General features: G+C 39.4%; 2 protein-coding genes across 13 annotated transcripts in view; one reads left to right on the top strand and one right to left on the bottom strand.

Moving 5' to 3' along the window:
- The window catches only part of LOC114828882 (cortexin domain-containing 1), a 37,587-nt gene extending 32,069 nt beyond the window's left edge, over positions 1–5,518 (bottom strand). Inside the window, exon 1 of one of the 3 annotated variants that reach the window (XM_029113881.2) lies at positions 5,447–5,518. The gene's annotated coding sequence lies outside the window, so the exon portion shown is untranslated. Of the gene's footprint in view, positions 1–1,732; positions 1,812–4,944; positions 5,068–5,446 lie in introns of those variants that run through there. The other 2 variants (XM_029113874.2, XM_029113880.1) reach the window with 2 other exon arrangements.
- A 6,259-nt stretch (positions 5,519–11,777) lies between these two features.
- Positions 11,778–19,334, top strand: part of arnt2 (aryl-hydrocarbon receptor nuclear translocator 2) — a 52,686-nt gene continuing 45,129 nt past the window's right edge. For 2 of the 10 annotated variants that reach the window (XM_010876921.4, XM_010876906.4), the window contains exons 1-3: positions 11,778–12,266; positions 17,490–17,604; positions 17,986–18,027. In XM_010876921.4, coding sequence (XP_010875223.1) covers positions 12,236–12,266; positions 17,490–17,604; positions 17,986–18,027 — 188 coding nt within the window. In that variant the 5' untranslated portion in view covers positions 11,778–12,235. The remainder of the gene's footprint in view (positions 12,267–17,489; positions 17,605–17,985; positions 18,028–19,334) is intronic. The other 8 variants (XM_010876951.4, XM_010876927.4, XM_010876968.5 and 5 more) reach the window with 6 other exon arrangements.

The raw sequence follows: 19,334 nt of genomic DNA, 5'->3' as shown, positions 1-19,334 counted from the left end.
CCACAGTCACCAGATCTCAACCCAATAGAGCATCTTTGGGATGTGGTGGAACGGGAGCTTCGTGCCCTGGATGTGCATCCCACAAATCTCCATCAACTGCAAGATGCTATCCTATCAATATGGGCCAACATTTCTAAAGAATGCTTTCAGCACCTTGTTGAATCAATGCCACGTAGAATTAAGGCAGTTCTGAAGGCGAAAGGGGGTCAAACACAGTATTAGTATGGTGTTCCTAATAATCCTTTAGGTGAGTGTATAAAACCAAGTCAAATATTGAAGTCATATTTGACTTGGTTTTATTTATTATCAATCAATCAAAACCCTGGGAAATAGGCCAATGTTTGGCCATCTAAATTTGTTGGAAATTATAGTTTGCCTAAAAGTTCATACTCTTCTAGAGGAACATACACTGACTAATAAGAAAGACTACAATGACAATCACACACACAAACACACACTACCACACACATAGAATATTAACACATTTTCAACAGACAATGACATGAAATGGATTATGGATAAAGCTAAGCAGTCTCAACAATTTAGTCAACATGACAATACGTGATAAATAATGAGGTGATTTTGGGGTGAAGGCTGGTCTCCAATACCTGTCTTATAAAGCCTGTCAGCTTCTTCTGTCAGTTATATTGTTTCCGTAATACATGAGAGTGAATCTTGTCTGTGAAGGAGTAATTCAGAGATAGAACTCTGCCTTGCCTCGGGCAGTAAATATATTAAACATGCATTTGTATGCCTAAGCTACCACAGAGGAAATCATTTAACTTGCTAAACACACACACAAAAGCACAGACACAAATGCACTAAGGCACACACCCACATCTCAAACACACACATGCTCTCACACAAATTCAGTTATTTAAAATAGAAATGAATTCATATTAAAATTAGTTAACTCAAATTGTGGACTGTTGCAGACAACAACCATAATAGTATCTTGCCAGAGTAGAAGGTTAAACTTGGTCCTCCCTTCTCTATGTAATCTTAATTGAGATCTAAACTGATCCTAGATCAATTATCTTGCTGAGAGTCTTCTTAAACACGGGCCCCGGTATAATACAATGATATTATAAAACAACAACACCCCCACGCTTCCACAAATTAATTCTGGTTTGTTGCCATCCTTTGTTGCTATCTTAGCTAGCAATTTTGATGTGATATTTTTCAAATTCTATTTTGTATATGAATGTATATAATAAATAATACTTTATTTAGTGCAGTCAGTCAGCATTTGGACAGTGTCATAAATGTTCTTGTTTTGGCGCTGTACTCAAGCACTTTGGATTTAAAAGGAAACGATGATGATGGGGTTAAAGTGCTGACTGTCACCATTAATATACATTTATTTTTATTCATCTCGTATGAACCATTTAGAAATTACAGCACTTTTGTACTTTATCTGCCCATTTAAGGGTACAAAATGTATTTGGACAATTGGCTTCACAGCTGTTTTATTAGGCTGCTGTGTGTGTTTCCATCATTAGTTCATGCACCATAAAGCTGTTAATATCTAATTGTGACTTTAGGATTGCTGGTTGTCTGAGAACATGAGGACCAAATAAGTGTCAATGCAAGTCAAGTTGGCCGACATGATGTAATTAAATCAGAATATATCAATCAGACATACCCAAAACATTAGACATACCAAAATCAATTATATGGTGCTTTAAGAAGAAGATAGAATGCATTGGTTGGCTCAAAAATAACAAATTACCTGCTAGACCAAGGAAGACCTCGATATCCCAAAGAATGCTCCCCATACTGAAGATTCAAATGACTAAGTATTCTAAGAGATCAGAAACACTGTCCAGGAGGTAGTAGGGAATCTGTCAGCCTCCGCCATTTGCAGGTTACTTCACCTGCTGAACTGAAAAAAATCTAGACAGCCTTAGAGCCTAAACACCAAATAGAGCCTGCCATGCTCTGGAAAAGGTAATTGTGGACAGATGAGAAAAAAATATTAACATGTACTAGAGTGATGGCAAGAGGACAGTGTTTAGAAAAGAGAGAAAATGGCAAACCAACTTATCTGTGAAACTAGGTGGAGGGGGTGTTGTGTATTGGGAATGGAAGGCTGCCAATGGAACTGGCCAACCTCACTGATGATATAACTGCTGATGGCATCATGAGGAGGAATTCTGTTATCACAAACCTCATGAATTCTGTTATCACAAACCTCTTGAATTCTGTTTTAACAAAATTCTTAAATTCTGTTATCACAAACCTCTGGGCTTTTCAGATCTAACCAAATCATAGCAGGGCAATGATCTGAAACATGCTACAAACATTAATTTTTTTCCTGGTACGAAAAGGTTCAATGAGGATCCAAGCCCTAGGGAAAGCACAACCAGAAAAATTCAGTTGTGAAACCTCTAAAGTCACCTTGTTGTTTTCCTTTGAGGTTTGGTGAATTTGGTATTGCACAAGTCAGTTAAATGGACAATTATTGAATGTTACATATCACGAACCCTCCCCTACAGGCCAGACCTGTTGGTGCAATGTTTTTCACTCTTCTCAGAAGCAGTTTGAAATGATTTCTTTGCATAGAGTTATGCCTTATGCTTGTTTGCAATATTGAAACAAAACCCTCTTTCTCTTACTCTCGTACACACTCTTTCTTGTCTTGTTAACTGTCTTTCTTGTTCCTTTTCTATTTCACTCACTCTCTAGTTCATAGATCACATCATTTTATTGCTACTGCGAAGCCGGGCTCAAGAGGAATCATGAATCAAAATAGAATGACATAAGTAGTATAATAGTGGACAAAAGCCCACCAATCATTTGTGGATCAAAGCCTTATATATCAATCACCACTGCTTAGGAGGGCTGATCTACAATCAGATAACTAATCGTATTCATTATGATTTAAAAGTGTAACTGATCCTAAATCAGCGCTCAGAGACTACTCAATACATCACCATACCCTCCCTGAAGCTGGCATATCAAGTAGGTCCACAATGGGCAATTGAAACGTTCTGCAATACAGAGCTACGTATTCAGCCGATGGTCATGGCTTGGAGAGAATAGATGTTAATCTATATTTCCCCCACTTCAGTCAAAAACATCCAATACGAACATTTAACAGGGCTGTGTTACAGTAAGATCATTTTCAAGACTGAAATGAATCAGAGTATTGATTTCTGCTGTATTGTTTTTGACGGTTTTGTTTCTGAACCTGCTCTGCTTGCAGAAATATCAACTTGAAATCAAAATGGATAGGAATAGAACATCAATCATGATTATTTGGAAACAGGTTCCATTAATGAAACTGATTAGTTCCACTTGAATGATAACAGGTCTAATTGCAGAAGATGAGCGCTGATGGGACAAGAGACTGTTGGCAGTATAACCAGCAATGGTAAATGTAAGCTTTGCAAGTTCATGCCCCTCACCCTGTTTTAGATTTGACACATAAGTACCTCTATTTGAAGGGAACCATTTTGCCTCAATTAAAGAAAAAGATCCTTAAACACAACCAACAATATGTTGTGATATCACCTATGGACAAAAGTCATTCAACGCAATATAGATTACATTACTAGCTAAAACAAAATGGCTGCTATTAACCAATTAACATTCACAAGGGTCTTGTCATGCACATTTAGAATATGAATCAGATTTACATATTCTTACTGTGATAAAATTCTATACACGTTGCAAACACTGTCATGTGTTCTGATGTCGAAAAGAGTACACTCTTTAAAAGTGTATTTATGATTATCACAAATGTACTGCCCTCTCCCTGATTTGGGTCATAGCCATTCTGACAGGGGATACAATGCTGCAGTCATTTCTTTTAGGTTAACTCACTGCAGCATGAAACCACTGCACTCAACAACAACAAAAAGTTAAAAAAGGTTTCTTTGGCTGTCCTGGTAAAATGAGGCCTTTTTGTATTCCAGGCAGCCATGTGCACAGGTAAGGGTCAACCTGAGCACGTGCCCCTTTGCTATCTAGTCCTCTTTCCAGTTGAAATGTGCCTGTCCACCTTGGTGACGGGCATCGCGCGCACTGACGGCCATGTGTTGTCCTTTTTTGTTTTTACACGCGTCGCTCAATCCAACACATCATCCGTCCATGTGAGCCGACAACTGCGCCCACTTTTTCAAATTCAGCACATGCCCCTCAGTACTGATTCCAGGGAGAACCTTTTTTTGGTTCCTTGTAGTACTCTTTTGCGTTCTAGGAACTGAGTAAAAAGTGTTCTTTTTACCTGGAACAAAAAGCAAGATTTCACTAACAGGTGCAATAACCCTTTTGAAACATCTTGTTCGTATATCTGTGTGCGTGAATTCATAGAATTCGGAGAAATTTTTTTTCTCTGAATCGTTGTTAAAGGGATTTGACAACAATAATTATTGATCTAATCTCATTAGACATTCATGCAGTGCGTTATGTAGTCGAAAATCGATGAATGCCCAAAATCTCCTTTTCGTCCAATAAAAGTAACACTACAAGACGTCACAAGATTTAATGGCTGTCATGCTCCAGAAAATTAAGCAATATGTTTTCTGTTGTCAATTCAACAAGCCCAGCCCCTGGGCTGCCGGCATCTCTGCTCTGACTCCACTTGAGCTGTCGCTGTGGAGAGAGAGCCACTTAGGAACAGAGAGATAGCCAAGAGACAAATCCGCACACAGTTACATATAGAAACTCGCATGCATTCACACTCCCCCAAAACAGGACAAGTAAAAAACTCCCACATACACTTCTCAAACCTTACTGTGCTACAAACACATACAAGGGCTACACAAACAGACAAACTCGATGAAGCACAGCGATGTACACACACCGCCACAACATTCAGACACATCTGAAAACTGCTCCCGGCGCAACAAAAGAAAAGACAGAGAGAGAGAGAAGTGATTCAGGTGTAGACAAACTGAATAAAAAGAGTGAAGAAATAAAGAGACAGAATGGTCCTACCAGCTCTTCTCACATCCTGTGGTCTTGAAGGTAGGAGGCGTCCCTGAGCCCTGAAGCCAGGGTGAGGGTGAGACAAACAGAGAGGAGAGAGAGAGAAGGAAGAGGAGAAATGAGAGATGGAGGGAACCAAAAGAGAACGTGAGAGGAGGACAGAGAGAGAGCAAGGGTGAGACCGGGAGGTAAACTAGGAGGAGAAAGAAGGATAGACAAAAGGTGACAGGGGAGGGAGGAGAGAGGAGGAAAGAGAAAAATGAAGGAGAACAGAAGAGGGATAAAGAGATTAGTGCAAGGAAATAGGGGAGACGCAGGGAATATATATATATAGAGAGAGGGAGAGAGATAGAAACGGAGAACCAGCCAGTGTTAGCTGCAGCAGTAGACTGCTGCTCCTGTTTCTGTTCAGCTCTGTCAGACAAATCCGTTGAAACATACACACACACACACACACACACAGATTGTGTGTAAGAAGTGTCAGATCGTCATCCACATCGCAGGCCGTTACCTGAAGAAGACGCCGCACGGCTGGCATGCTGTCTGGTTGGCTGGTTGGCTGCCTGCCTGCCTGCTCCTGGTGGGTATAGATGATGCTATGTCTTCATAGTATGCATGTTGCCTAGTGCGTATTTGCGTCCGTTTTCATACACATGTTGCATGTGTGTATGAGCAAGTGTGTTCGTGTGTGTTTGCGTGAATTTGCGGATGCTTTCATGCATCAGGGGTCAGCGTGTGCATGTGTAAAAGAGAGAGAGAGAGAGTCAGACAGACTGGATAGCAGACAGGCAGACAGGACAGCAGACAGACAGGATAGCAGACAGGATAGCAGACAGGCAGACAGGATAGCAGACAGGCAGACAGGACAGCAGACAGACAGACAGGACAGCAGACAGATAGGCAGATTGACAAACAATAATATATTGTCATCTCTTAAAAACTCATGAGAGACTAATATATTGTTAATTTCAAGGAGGTGTGGCAAGAGAAGTGTGTATGTGTGTGTGAGAGTCTGTGTATGAGTCTGTGTGTGTGTGTGTATGATTAACATCTATGTGTGTACATGTGGGAACCTGAGTTCCGCACAAAGTCAATTCGGAAAAATAGGTCCCCACAAGTATTTTGGGCAGGTCCTCACTAGGGAAAGTGTAATTTGTAGCTCAGGAATTAGGTATGGGGAAAGATTTACAATTGGTCACAGCGTTAAGTATTATCGCTTAAGGTTAGGCATTATGGGCCGGTTAGGTTTTGGCATAAATTTAGGTTATTGAGGTTGTGGTTAGGATTAAGTTGGGGTAAGAGTCAGGGTTTGGTATAGGGCCAGGAAATAGGCAACATGGATTTTGGGGTCAGGGGTAGTTCTTAGGACCCCAGGAGGATAGAAAGGCAAATGTGCATGTGTGTATAAAATACAAGTTCTTCCAGAATAAACAACATTGTAATACACCTAATTTTGAATACACCATTCAAAAAGACACCATAATGTCTTTAAGTTATCGTTGAGTTCAAATGACTATAATTTATTTTTTAACTTAATTTGTTATCTCTGTGATGTGCATGGTGCAAATGATGTCTTAAGAGATTCAACACGCACTATTACAGAAGTTTTGAAGTTCCTGCTATCTTTCCTACTATCCCAAACCTACACATTTTATCTATGATTATGTATAGCTTGAAGACAGCTTGAAGACATGATCATTTTAAAGTTGAACGAATTAAATTTTTGGTTCAATTGTCAACAACACGATCGTTATTTAATGTATTACCAAGTGATAATGAATTGTGTTTGGTTGTAAATTAAATCTTCTGCATGGATTTTAGTCATCTACTTAGTTCCGTCTTTTTTATATATACATTTATAGAATTCCACGCCAGTTCATCACTGTACAATGTACCACACTGTACCTCTGTGAACTGAACTCATTAAATGGGTAACCTTGCCTGAGACTTCTAGACTCATGTACACTCTTCCAGAACTGATTACTTGGATGTAGCTCAGAGGTAAGGTTGAACCGGCATTTCCCAACCAGTCAGTTGCAGGTTGCCCAGTAGTGTTCCAGTGCTAGTCACTCACAGTCCATCAATGTTCCCAATCACTGCTAATTAACCCCAAACATTTTAAACATATCCATGACAAGCCTCTGAAGGCATGTTTCCTCTACAAAACAGGGGCAGCTTGAACACAGTATGTATAGATCGCCCTCCCACTCCCTCCTCCCACTACCTCCTCCCACTCCCTTTTAGTCATTTTGCATTCTTCTAGCTGTCCTCCTCCCACTCCCATCTCGCCTCACTTTCTCCACCATCCATTACTGATTACTTAAAGAATCCTGGTTAAAATTCCCTAGCCTGGGTGTAAGGCAGTTTCCACATTCAATGGCACTCCATCATCACTGTTGGCAACCAGACTCTAGCCTGGCAACCAGGGCAGGGTGAGTTGTGGACTTCCATGTCAATGCCAAACAGGTGGTACATTTCTAATAATAAATCTAGGGAACCGGGATGGCGATAGCGAGAAGTGGTTGAGTCAAATAAGTACAAGGCCCATTTTTGTTTGACAATTAGACATTTTTAGAACTATGAATCAAAATTAATTCATTTTGAATGTTCTTTCATTCATCTCTTTTATTGTCTCATGTTTATTTTTATTTCCCTCAGTTGATTGTGTCGAAGTGTGGTGAATGCAGACACACAGTAGCTTGCACACTCATTCATCATGTATGATTTTTGCTATCTAACCTAAAACAAAAGCTACTGTACTGTGAGTAAATGCAAGGAGAGAAAATGCTAATGAAGGGGTTTCTTTACAACCAATAAGAATTCCCCAGAATTGCTGCATACAATCAATAAAGAACTAACAAAGAACATAATCTGGCATGTTACCACCAAAGACCAAAATATTTTAATAATTTATTTTCCCTTAGCCGACTTCGCCCCATTGAACTGCTCGGTCTCATGATTGTGTGGGCATTAGGAAACACATTCTAAAATATTTACATGCACAATCCTGCTTGGCTAATGATCTAGACTCTAAACTCCATCCTTTTGTCCAGATGAACATTCATTGCATGAACAGTCCATTACAATAAAATCACATTGTGGCATCATGATGTGGGCAAAACATTCCATTGTACATTAATAAGATAATAATTAAGAGATTTGTTTTTGAACAGCTATTACACAAAAAGTGCACCATCATCATTTTCATAATTTCTGAGTGTTATTTCGGACTCATGCAATGCATGCTTGGGAGTTGAATATTGCTGCACATTCCTCGTAGGCATACACATCAAGCTTTTTTTTTTTTAACGACAGTCTGAGGACACGGTAAATCTATGCAGTGTTTCCAAATCCTGGTCCTCAGGACTCAAAGGGGTGCACGTTTATGTTTTGGCCTAGCACTCACACACCTGATTCAAATTAAAGACCTGGTGATGAGTTGATTATGTCAATCAAGTGTGTTATTGGCAGGGCAACATTTAAAACTGGTGTGTGAGTGCTAGGGCAAAAACAATAATGTGCACCCCTTTGGGTCCCCAGGACCAAGATTGGGAAACACTGATGTATTGAGTTGGTTTAAGCTCTTTTGAATTTTTCAATTATGTTTTTGTCATTAGTGCACAATGAGAGGGCTTTGTCTGTGTTATTAATTGGTCAAACATTACCACTGGTAGAGGCAGGAGGAAAACTAATGGATTGTGTATTATCTATTGATACAGGCACAGAGCTGCAACAGGTTTATTTAAACCTAGAGGACATTACAATATTTCACATTGTTTTAGTGGACATTTACCAAGGCTATAACAGCTATGCTACAGTATTGTAAGCTTTTAGACATTTAAATGCCTTAAAATATTAATCTAAGCAAAATGCAAATAGGCTTGTTTAAAATGGAAATAGGCTTGCAATTTAAAAATTAACACTCATGTAACATTTTAAACATACCAACATCCAAATGTAGGCTCACTTCTATTTTGTTTCTGTTGAAGTAAAAGGTTTGACCCTTTTTTGTCTTTACTTGTGTTGCATATTGTATATTGGTGTTAATTCTGAAGAATTAATACCCTGTGGATTCATCAAGTTAAAATTTTCTGTCACAGTGAAACCCACGTCCTCTACACATCTTAAGTAGCTTGATGTTAACAGCACAACACACATATGCAAGGAGCAAAGGTGAAAAAACATTCACGTAAGGTATTTTATAAATGGAGCGCTGTTAAAGCAACATATAGACTATGCTTACAAAGCAGAATTTAACTTTTGCTTACTCCATCAGCACCAGATTAAGAAATTATAGGACCCCAGCTATGGCTGTTTACACTCCCCTCCCATTTAATTGAAAAACAAAATGTGTCTGCTTGCAAAAAACTGTCAATATGCTTGTAGTGTCTATATCAACAGTGTGATGACCAGATAATGCATCACATTTTGCACCCATATTGATGTATTGTCCCAACATGTGGCCTGCTGGGCACATAAAGACAGAGCAGTCAGATTGGTCATAATGCCTTCCGAATTCGTAGCCATTTGAAACGGAAGTTGCGTTAAAAGGTCATGAACTCTTATACACTTCACTCAGCAGAGCCAGACGTTGACCTGCCACCCGAAAGAGTCCTGCTCCTCTCTAGGTTTGTTCCTAGGTTTCAACCCTGCCAGGGTTATTCCTAACAATTGTGCCTCAATGATGTGTTGTTTGTTTCTGTTTGGTTTTTAGACCATGTATCTGAGTAAAAATTGTGTGACAACTGCTGATGTTGAAAGGGCTTTGTATAATTAATGTGATTGCTTGATTGAGGGATCAGTAGCAGGCATTCCTTTGGCTCGTTGTGCTTTATTGACTCCCTCTGGTAGCTTCACTTATTGCAAAGTTAAATGAGATCATCAGGTGAATGAGCTCACACACATGACACATGTGACTTCCTTGTTGGAAAAGCAGAGTGGATTTTCAACTGTCCAGAAACTGCTGGGAGTATTTACAAAGAAACAGAATGTAGACATAGTTGGATATGATGAAAAGAAGGGAATGATTAAAATGGGGTTAAAAAAAATATAATCTGAAAGTATTCAGACCCCTTCACAGACTCCATATTTTGTAGTGTTATTGACTTAATTTTATCTACCCGATAATGACAGAGCGAAGACAATTTTTAAATGTTTTTTTTAAAAATAAACAATACATGAGTATTCAGACTAGGGGTGTCGCAGTATACCTGTATTGACGATAACCATGATATTTAAAAAAATGAAATATTGATATAATGTTAATAATACTCACATCGTATTCACTTGGCGAAACTGAGGTTGTATTTTTCCAAAAACTCCTCTCGGTTTTTTGATACATTATTCATGTCAGCTGTAGACAAATGTATAGACAAATGTATGTGCTTAAACAAGGAGACTGGACCTATGCACTGATGTTGAAATCAACTTGTTAGCCCCACAAGAAAACCCGACAGTTAAGGCATAACATTTTCCCAGTAGCACAGTGGGCTCCATCATAGTGAAATGGATGTAGTTTATAGCCATGAAGACTCTTCGTAGAGCTGGTCAACTAAGTAACCGAGCAAGAATGTCCTTGGTCAGGGAGGTGACCAAGCAACGAATGACAGCTCTAACAGAACTTCAGTTTATCTACAGAGATGGAAGAACCTGCTAAAAGGTCAACCATCTCTGTAGAACTCAATCAGTCAGGCCTTTATGGTAGAATGGCTAGATGTTAGTCACTTCTAAATAAAAGGCATGTACCATGCTGTCTGGTGTTTTCCAAACGACACATAAAAGCACCTTGAGAGCATAAGGAAAAAGATTTGCCAGTCTGATGAGACCCAAATTGAACTTTTGGGCCTGGATGCTAAGCACTATTTCTGATGCCAACAAGGTACTGCTCATGACCTGGCAAATACCATGCTTACGGTGAAGCATGGTGTTGGGACCATCATGCTATGAAGATGCTTCTAATTAGCAGGAACATGGAGACTAGTCAGGATTAAGGGAAGGATGAATGGAGAAAAATACGGAGAGGTCCTTAAAAAAATATGATCCCAAAGGCACGGGATCTCATCTTTCAACAAGACAACAACCAAAAGCAAACAACCTGAATTGTAGTTCACTGATGCCCCCCATCGAATCGGTCAGAACTTGAGAGGATCTGCAAGTAAAATGGGAGAAACTGTCCAAAGTCAACTGTGAGTCATATCCAAGAAGAATTGAAGCTTTAATCGCTGCCAAAGTTGCTTCTTAAAAAGCACTGAATGAAGGGTCATGAATATTTATGTGCATGAATGGTACATTCACATTTTTTACAGTTAATTGGGACACATTTCTAAAAATGTGTTTTTGCTTTGCCATTATGTAGATTCATGTTTTTTTCTTCTAATTAAATTAGTCCATGACGCAAAATAAGGAGAATGTGAAAGCATCTGAATACTTCCCACAAGTGTCACGTAAATTTGCTCAGAGAAACAAAATTATTCAGATTAAATTTAATGTTTATTGGTCGGAAGAGGGTAAATCGTATATCTCCTTACACATTACATATAAAGAAAAAACAACACTTTAACAGTTAGAAATGTATCAATTGAACACACCACAAACATTCAGAAAAAACAATTATGTTTTAAGTTTTTCCATCCTACGCCATTGCTTTCTATTCCCAATTTGGCTCCCAGTGCCTGCAAATGCTGCTTCATTTCCCGGGAATCATGACGCATCTGACAGTTTCTTCGATTTTATTTCCAAGCAGGTCTGTGGTTGGCGGTTACAGTAAAACAAAGTAGCCTATGTACCTTTCCGTCATTCTCTGCCTCAAGGGGTCCCTGAGGACTTGGGCCCGGGGTTTTAGCTTCTGTATTAATCAGGCCCAGTATTTCATTTGGCTTATTCTATCCTCTTCTGAATGATAGCCGCACGATTCGAACACTGCACACTAGAAAATGATGATACACTGACATGAATTGACTTCATCTTTCAAATCCTCATTTGACTCAAAGCAGATTTACACAGAATTAATTAATTCAAGTGAAGTCTCGCGGTGTTAGACACCTTTCAGACATCTTATTTTCTAGTCCGAAACAACGAATTAAATAAATAGGGTACACCAGGCCAAAAGAACCCGAAATAATAGTGACTTTTTAATCGATAATCCTGGGGTATTACTATTCCGACCGAACGCATGTGAGTCTACAGGACACTGAACCGAGAGCTCGCGTGCCAAAACCCTCAGCGGATTGTCTCTCCCCGGGCTCTCGAACCGTATTGTGCGTCATTTCATAGCTGCATTTTGTTTTTCCATCGAGGCAACATGGCAACTCCCGCCGCGGTCAATCCATCGGGTAAGTAAGCGATTTAGCTAAAGGGAAAAAGCAAAAAACATGGGGGTTTTATGTTGTTTAACTGGGGTTGTATCTTCAAAATATTTTTTTTACGTTAACTGAAAGTGAATAGAAAGCTGTGACTATTAGCTCGAGACTCCAACGTCAGGCTCACAGGGCTCGAGCTCTCCACAGCATCCCCTTCCCCCACTTAGCTATCGCAGCCTCAACACATTTTCTGCACACGAATATACTTATTTATGTTTTTCATAGTGTGCACATAGGGACAATATTTTAATCTAAACAGCCTTGTGACTGGCAGTGAAAGTTGTAATGTTTTTTTAATTATTATCTGCACCCGAAATAGGATCCTGCTTGTGTTTTGTCTCCATCCTATAGACCGCTAGCTAGCCACTGCTAACGTTACGTGCTCTGATTTCCCTGAATAGTCCCTTCGGTGATACAAAGGTTATTTTGCATAACCAAGCCCTAGGCTCCTCGATGTAATCTTGGACTATGTGAGTGGAGGGATTTCGATTTGTATATGCACTGGTGTCACTGTCAGCGATTTGTAGGTATCACTCCACCGCCTGTTGATTCCATAGTCATTAGATGAAATCTGCACTTTGCTAGTTGCTAGCGACAGTTAGCCTTACTATTCGGGGAGGGAGCCTAACTGTAAGTTGTGGCCTAACTAGTCTTTTTTATTTGCATGGCCAGTAAATCTTCCAGTTATTTATCTGAAAGTTTAGTGACCACATAACCAAACCGTATAGCCAACTAGGCCTATTTTTCGTGCAGTGGTATTCATAAAAGCGTTACAATGTTACTGCGATGCGTTGTAGCCAATATGGTTAGCCAACTGTGTTGGTTACTTTGTTACTGAACAAATGTACAGACATCCGACGTTTGGACTTTTTTGTGTGACATTTGTGACTTTGATTGAAATGCTAGGCTACAGTGTGTCCTTAGCTGAGACAGTTATATGACTGTTGCATTAAGTAGAAGCGATTTTGTCCAGTGACCCAAGTTAGGGAGTGATATAGAAGCGATCCATTTAGAGAAAAGCAAATAAAGGTTTTCCATGTTCTTTGCTCATTGCTGCGGTCATAAAATATTTGTTGGATTTAGAGTGAAGCGTTGTGTTGTTGAAAGATATTACATTTTGGAAATTACATTCACTCCAGATCTACTACAGTACACGATCAGATAAAACAGACCCTGACATTTTTATCTGGCTGTCTCAATAGGAGGTGTCCATGGAACCTATAAAGTATTTTATTAATGAGATGCAAAGACGTCTTATGTGTGTCTATTATGGCATCTGTTCCTATATGGGCAGGACCATTAATGCTGTCCCTTCTGTAGGCTAGCTAGCCTAGTGGTTAGAGCATCTGACCAATCAATGACAGGTTATAGTAGATGGAATCCAGAGCCAACAAAGGTCACAGTATGTTCTGTCCCCGAGCAAGGCAGTTAACGAAAAACATTGCTTCTAGGTTGTTGGTGAAAATTAAAATGTTTTGCTAGTTATGCTTAACTGATAAAATAATGGTTAAAAAAAATCTCCAAGTCGATATAGTCAATTTCATGTAATCGTATAACGAATTGTCTTATCCCTCCAGAGGGGTGTACTTCAATGGGAGATTTCTATGACAGTATATCTTCTAAAACGAACCTGCTCTGGGGCATGTTAAGTCATGGCTTACTCCTTATAGCCTATAGTATTCCCTCAGTGAATTAAATGAGATGCTCGGGTTGAGTACAGCTGAAAACAGACACTACTTCTCCAAAGATTGTCATCTTCCAGGTTAGATATTTAGTCAATCAGAAATGTAATATTTAAATATCTTTAATATTACATATTTGTAATGGTAAGACTCATATCAAAGCTAGCGAACAGTCAAATGTTTGACTGTAGACTAGTGTTTTGTTGATAGAAGCTGTGGAAATATGAAATGACACAAATGAAAATGTGGCAGTTGTTCATGGATTGATGTTTCAACGTTAAAAACAATGAAGAGTTCTCTGTTCTACTAACCACATTGAATGTGCTTATAAGAGGCAGTAACCGTGTTATTCACCCTTTTAGTGAGGTTGAGGAATGAGGCGGAATGGGTTTCAATTTCTGAGATATTACCAATCTGGGTAGATGTAGCTTTTTACAATGTGTAACCCACAGGTCAGTTGTCCCATTTGGAATCGTGATTACATCAGGTGTAAGCCTGATGTTGGAAGTCCTACCCAGTAGGCTAGATTAAAATGGTGGATTCCTTCAATGGCTATGTACGTGCTAAAACATCTTTCCACCCAGGAAAGCCTATAACTGTCTCTGTGCATTCTTCTACAAGACAGCAGAAAACTGTTTTGGAACCTTTTTGGGTTAGTGAAAACCAACTGTTCTACTGCCAAAAACATTTAATAAGAAGAGATTAGATTTTATTTCCCGTTGTTTCTGAAATCTAATAATTAAAGAACTTTCTAGGGCGTTAGAGTGCAGTGGCTGAATACAGATGTGCCATGGGAAGAGAAGCATGGGGCAGAATTAACAATCAACTAATCATTGGGATACATCGCCTTTTTTTTCTTCTTTTTCTTTCAACCAAATCTCACTTATACATTGCCTCCCACAAATCTTAATGCATTTCGTTGATGCGGGGAAAGGAAGTGAACAAGTGCACACTTCTGTAAGGGCAGATAATTGGGACTTGGCCTACCACTGTCACAGTCACATGGAACAGAGACCAAGGACACTTTCTTAAAAACCTTCAATTTCTCTCTCAATCTGTCAGGCTTATCATCTCAGTGGAGAGGAAAGGCAATCTGCCATACAAATATGACCTAACCCACACGCGCGCACACACACAGAACATTTGATTGTTGTTATTAGAGACAGCTTACTCAAGGCATTAATCTCCCACTTGCCCAGTGACAAACGTATTTGTCAGATTATGTGTTTGGCCGTAATCTGTTGTTTGTTGTATTTTAGTTGTTAGAGCTAGTGATATTCTGCGTGCTGAGAGATTAGGCGACGCTGGGAATGCCTAAGTCCTCTGTTATCCTTTTAGCTGGGTGTCAACTCTGGCTTCCGTCTCTCACTTGCCCTCTGCCCCTCAGCAGCGATCAGAGGTCAATTTAGCGTTTGACCCCGGTTGGTTACAGAGAGGACAGTCAACAAAGGTTTTGGGAACCACAATTATTTTAATCGTGGGTATTTTTTTCTTTCATCTAAAATGCACAACATTTTATTGGTGATGTAAATGGATACAGGGCAGTTATTATAATAAACAAAGTGCACTGTCAACATATTCATTTATTTATCATAATACCATTAATAGTCACAAAATCCAAACTGTTATTTAAATATATATTTTTAAGATAAATAATTAATATATAGGCATGGCTTGTTTAAAACCACTGGCCTGAACTAATTATTGATGTATTTAGGTTGTGTTTAGGATGTAATTTAGGTTGTGTTTAGGATGTATTTAGGTTGTGTTTAGGATATAATTGTGCAGTCTACTAATAGTGTAATTGACAAATTGTATTGTTGCCGAAAAATGTGCTGGAACTGAGATAAAGCAAAACTAACCAGTGCTTTTTGTTGCTGATATTTACAGGAGAATCATAGTAATTTTAGGTGCATGTTTTAAAATGTTATTAACGTTTATTAATAGCTATTACGATTGTAATAATGTGTTGTCAAGTGTTATTTTTCATTACATAAGAGATCTCACTGTAAAATGTAATTGCAGGATTTTGATACAGGCCAGTATAACTTAAATATTTACCTGCCACGGTTATGTGGGGGTTTTCCTACAGAGTTGGCTTTGGAAACATTCTCCCTGATTTTCAGTATCTGTTTTCTTCTTCTAGCCTAGTATTTAGACTATGCATCCTGAGGATTGGAGTTATAATGTGGCTAAACCCCATTAATGATTTGTTGAATCCCATTTGGAAAAGTGTCAGCATGAAAAACCATGCTACATGGATTAAATCAGTCTCCGATGTGTCTTGTACAGAATGGTTAATGCCCCAACAGAAAAACAACTTTGTCAGAGAGAGACATGGTTGAAAAGAAGAAACTCTAGCTGTCCAATTCCCGTAGTCCTCACACACACACGCACACACGTGCGCGCACGTTTGACCTCAGGGCTTATAAATGACTGACTGTAGATTGGGCTTTGATTGAGCTAGTGAAGGAAGCAAAGCATACACTTAAGTGCTCCAATGTTAGGCTATTTGTAGCTAGTTATTTTCCCTTGCCATGGCCACAGAAACTGCTAATAGGGCTGGATAACAGCAACACAGTCAATTGACCAACTGGAGTTTCATTTCTGGTGACTTAACTGGAAAATTGTACCACTTGATTACATTTTGCCGACTCTTACGCAGAGGGACTTATAGTAGCGATTTGGGTTAAGTCCTTGCTCAAGGGCACAGCGACAGAACCAAAGGAGAGTGGGAATTTGAATCAAATAAAGCATTTTGTGGATGGTCACAATGGTTTGCCATACTTCTCCACCCCCCAATGGCAGCGTTTGCTACTGAGCTCATTCACTTCAGGCGAATGTATTCATATGAAACCAAGACAAAACAAGGTAAACACATTTTGCTCTCCACAAATTACATTGACCCGCCCCCTTCATAGATTATTGAATATGTCGTTTTTTCCCCCGGGGTTTATACAAGACCAAGAAAAAACAAAGAGAACAGGAGAGGAGGTGGTTAAAGGAGAGAGGAACACTAGCTTGTATCAAACCAGAAAATCTGGGAGCCGTGGGTTTCTGAGTGTTTATTGTTTATTTTAAATTTCTTGGTCTATCCTGGATGAATTACTGACTGAGGAGACCAGAGGAGAGGGAGAGCAATCTGCTCTACCCAAAATTACATATTTAGTCTGTGTGCATCCCATAATAGAATGAGTTAAGACGACATTAAAATCTAGGCACGCAACCAATGTGAAAACATAAAAAGTTGGCTAAATTCGACAGATTTATTTGCATATAAAAACAATCTCTGTGGATTGTGCTAAAACTGAGAACATAAATTCGGACATGTTTATGAAAAACTGCTATTGAAGCCAATCCATATTTAATGTAGGGGATTACAGTGCTACAAAATTGAGAAAACATACAGTATTCAGTTTCTTTTTCAGAGTAGTATGGTTGCTGCTGTAACACGATCGCTATGTGTAATTTTACTGTACATTCATGTGCTTCCGGTATCTGCCCCGTGTTCTAGAGATGGGCACTGAGTTGCCAGGACCGGTTGCTATGCCGGGGGCAGTGGTGGGGGCGGGCCAGGTGAGGATGGGCGGAGCCATGCCTGGCCGCGGGGGCAAACGGAGATCAGGAGGGTGAGTACTATCCCCTTTTTATAGCAGCATTTAACCCACACATAGACTTTTCCACTAGCATCCCTGGAGTAGCCAATTCCAGGGGTATTACCCCAGTATATCAAGAGTGTGTTCCATGTTTATCCCAGGATTAAATATCAATTGAATTTCTTTATTATCACCAAAAGAGGGACTTCAGGCACGAATAACAAATACAAAGTGCAACCGCCAAGGCCCATATTCCCATGTTGATTTTTAACAGTTTTATTGGCACCTCAGGGCAACAGAATGACGTCAAACCGATTTATATACAGTGTGTTTATGGTTTCACATAGAGTGGCACAGAAAACGCAGACCAAGTAATCTCATATAGCTGCATGTGTGATTAAAAAACACTCTCAGGTCGAAGACTGAAGGAAAAGAAGATTACGGGAGTTTTCCACGGTAGGTTATCCCCCGGGGCAAAATCAGGGCATATATATACCCCCCATGCCCTGGCATTCTGCCTTTACAACAACATATCCATTATACATCTAGCCTGCACAAACATGAATAAACAAATGCAAAAGCCACCCAGGTAATATGGGAACTCAACTTGGAACAGGAAGAAACTACATCATCCCTCTTAAGATTGTAGGTGTAAAAAATATAAACTATTTTTTAAATAACCTGGAGACGAGACCTGTCATGTCCAGTAGCAGACTAAGACCGAGACAACAGATACCAGCACAGAGTAATTATTCTATATTTACAATGAGTTTAAGTTTCTGTCTGGATACTGCATCTAGTAGCCAGCTTACTAGTTCATTGAGGATCAGTTTCTTTCCTGGAGTGTTTATCCTGCCAAACAAACGGTTTTAGTTGCAAAGCATTTAGTCAAACGGTCTGTCCATTGTTCAAATTCAGGTAGTTCACTTCCTGTTTTTGGTTCAAATAAGTTGCGTGAGAAATTAGTGTTTCCTCGCTCCTTTCAACTCACTAATTACAGGAGATCATCAGGGGATCTCCCCTCATTGCTCCTTCAAAGTGCTTTGAGATGCTGAGTAAGGAATCGAGGAAAAACAAGTAAGAGCGACTCAACGAATGGGCAACCCATCTGTGTAAAGTAACTAAGTAAAACGTCTTTAAAGTACTTCAATGCTTTTTCATACTTTTTTAATGCTGTTATGTTGTTGATAGCGTGTGTCCGACTTAGGAATACGTTTATGATTAATATATACAACATCTATATTTTCATGTAAAACCTTTGGCTACGGAAGAGGCCTCTGCTGTTTACACTTCCCACGCAAGAACCACCTGGCAACACCTTCTCAGATTAAAAATACGTTGTATTTCTATTAGGGTTGCATAATACTGGTAATAACTGACATTGCGATATTTTTTTTTCTGCGATTTATATTGCGATATGAAAAAATACAGGATGTCTTCAGAAAGAGCTTTGGCTATCAACCTGACAGTATGTATCCTTCATTCTTCCCCAGCCCCATCCTCTACAATTAAAATGTATGAAACTCATGAAAATTGTTATATTTCAGAACAGGTTGCTAGGTAATAATATGTAACAGTAATAGTATAGCAATAGCAACAGTAGTAAAATGGAAAGCGCAATTGGGCACAACTTACCAACTGCAAGATACAGTCTGTGGCCAAAGCACTGCAATCTGGTCCACTTGTTCAGGTGCAGCCTTCACCATGTTTACAGACTAGACAACTCACATCTAGGCCCCAATCAGCTAAAGCTTCTCTCATCC

This window comes from Esox lucius, chromosome 2 (assembly GCF_011004845.1).
Source record: "Esox lucius isolate fEsoLuc1 chromosome 2, fEsoLuc1.pri, whole genome shotgun sequence".
Lineage (NCBI taxonomy): Eukaryota > Metazoa > Chordata > Actinopteri > Esociformes > Esocidae > Esox > Esox lucius.
Note: the sequence above shows the minus strand (reverse complement) of the source record. Positions and strands in the feature narration are given on the sequence as shown.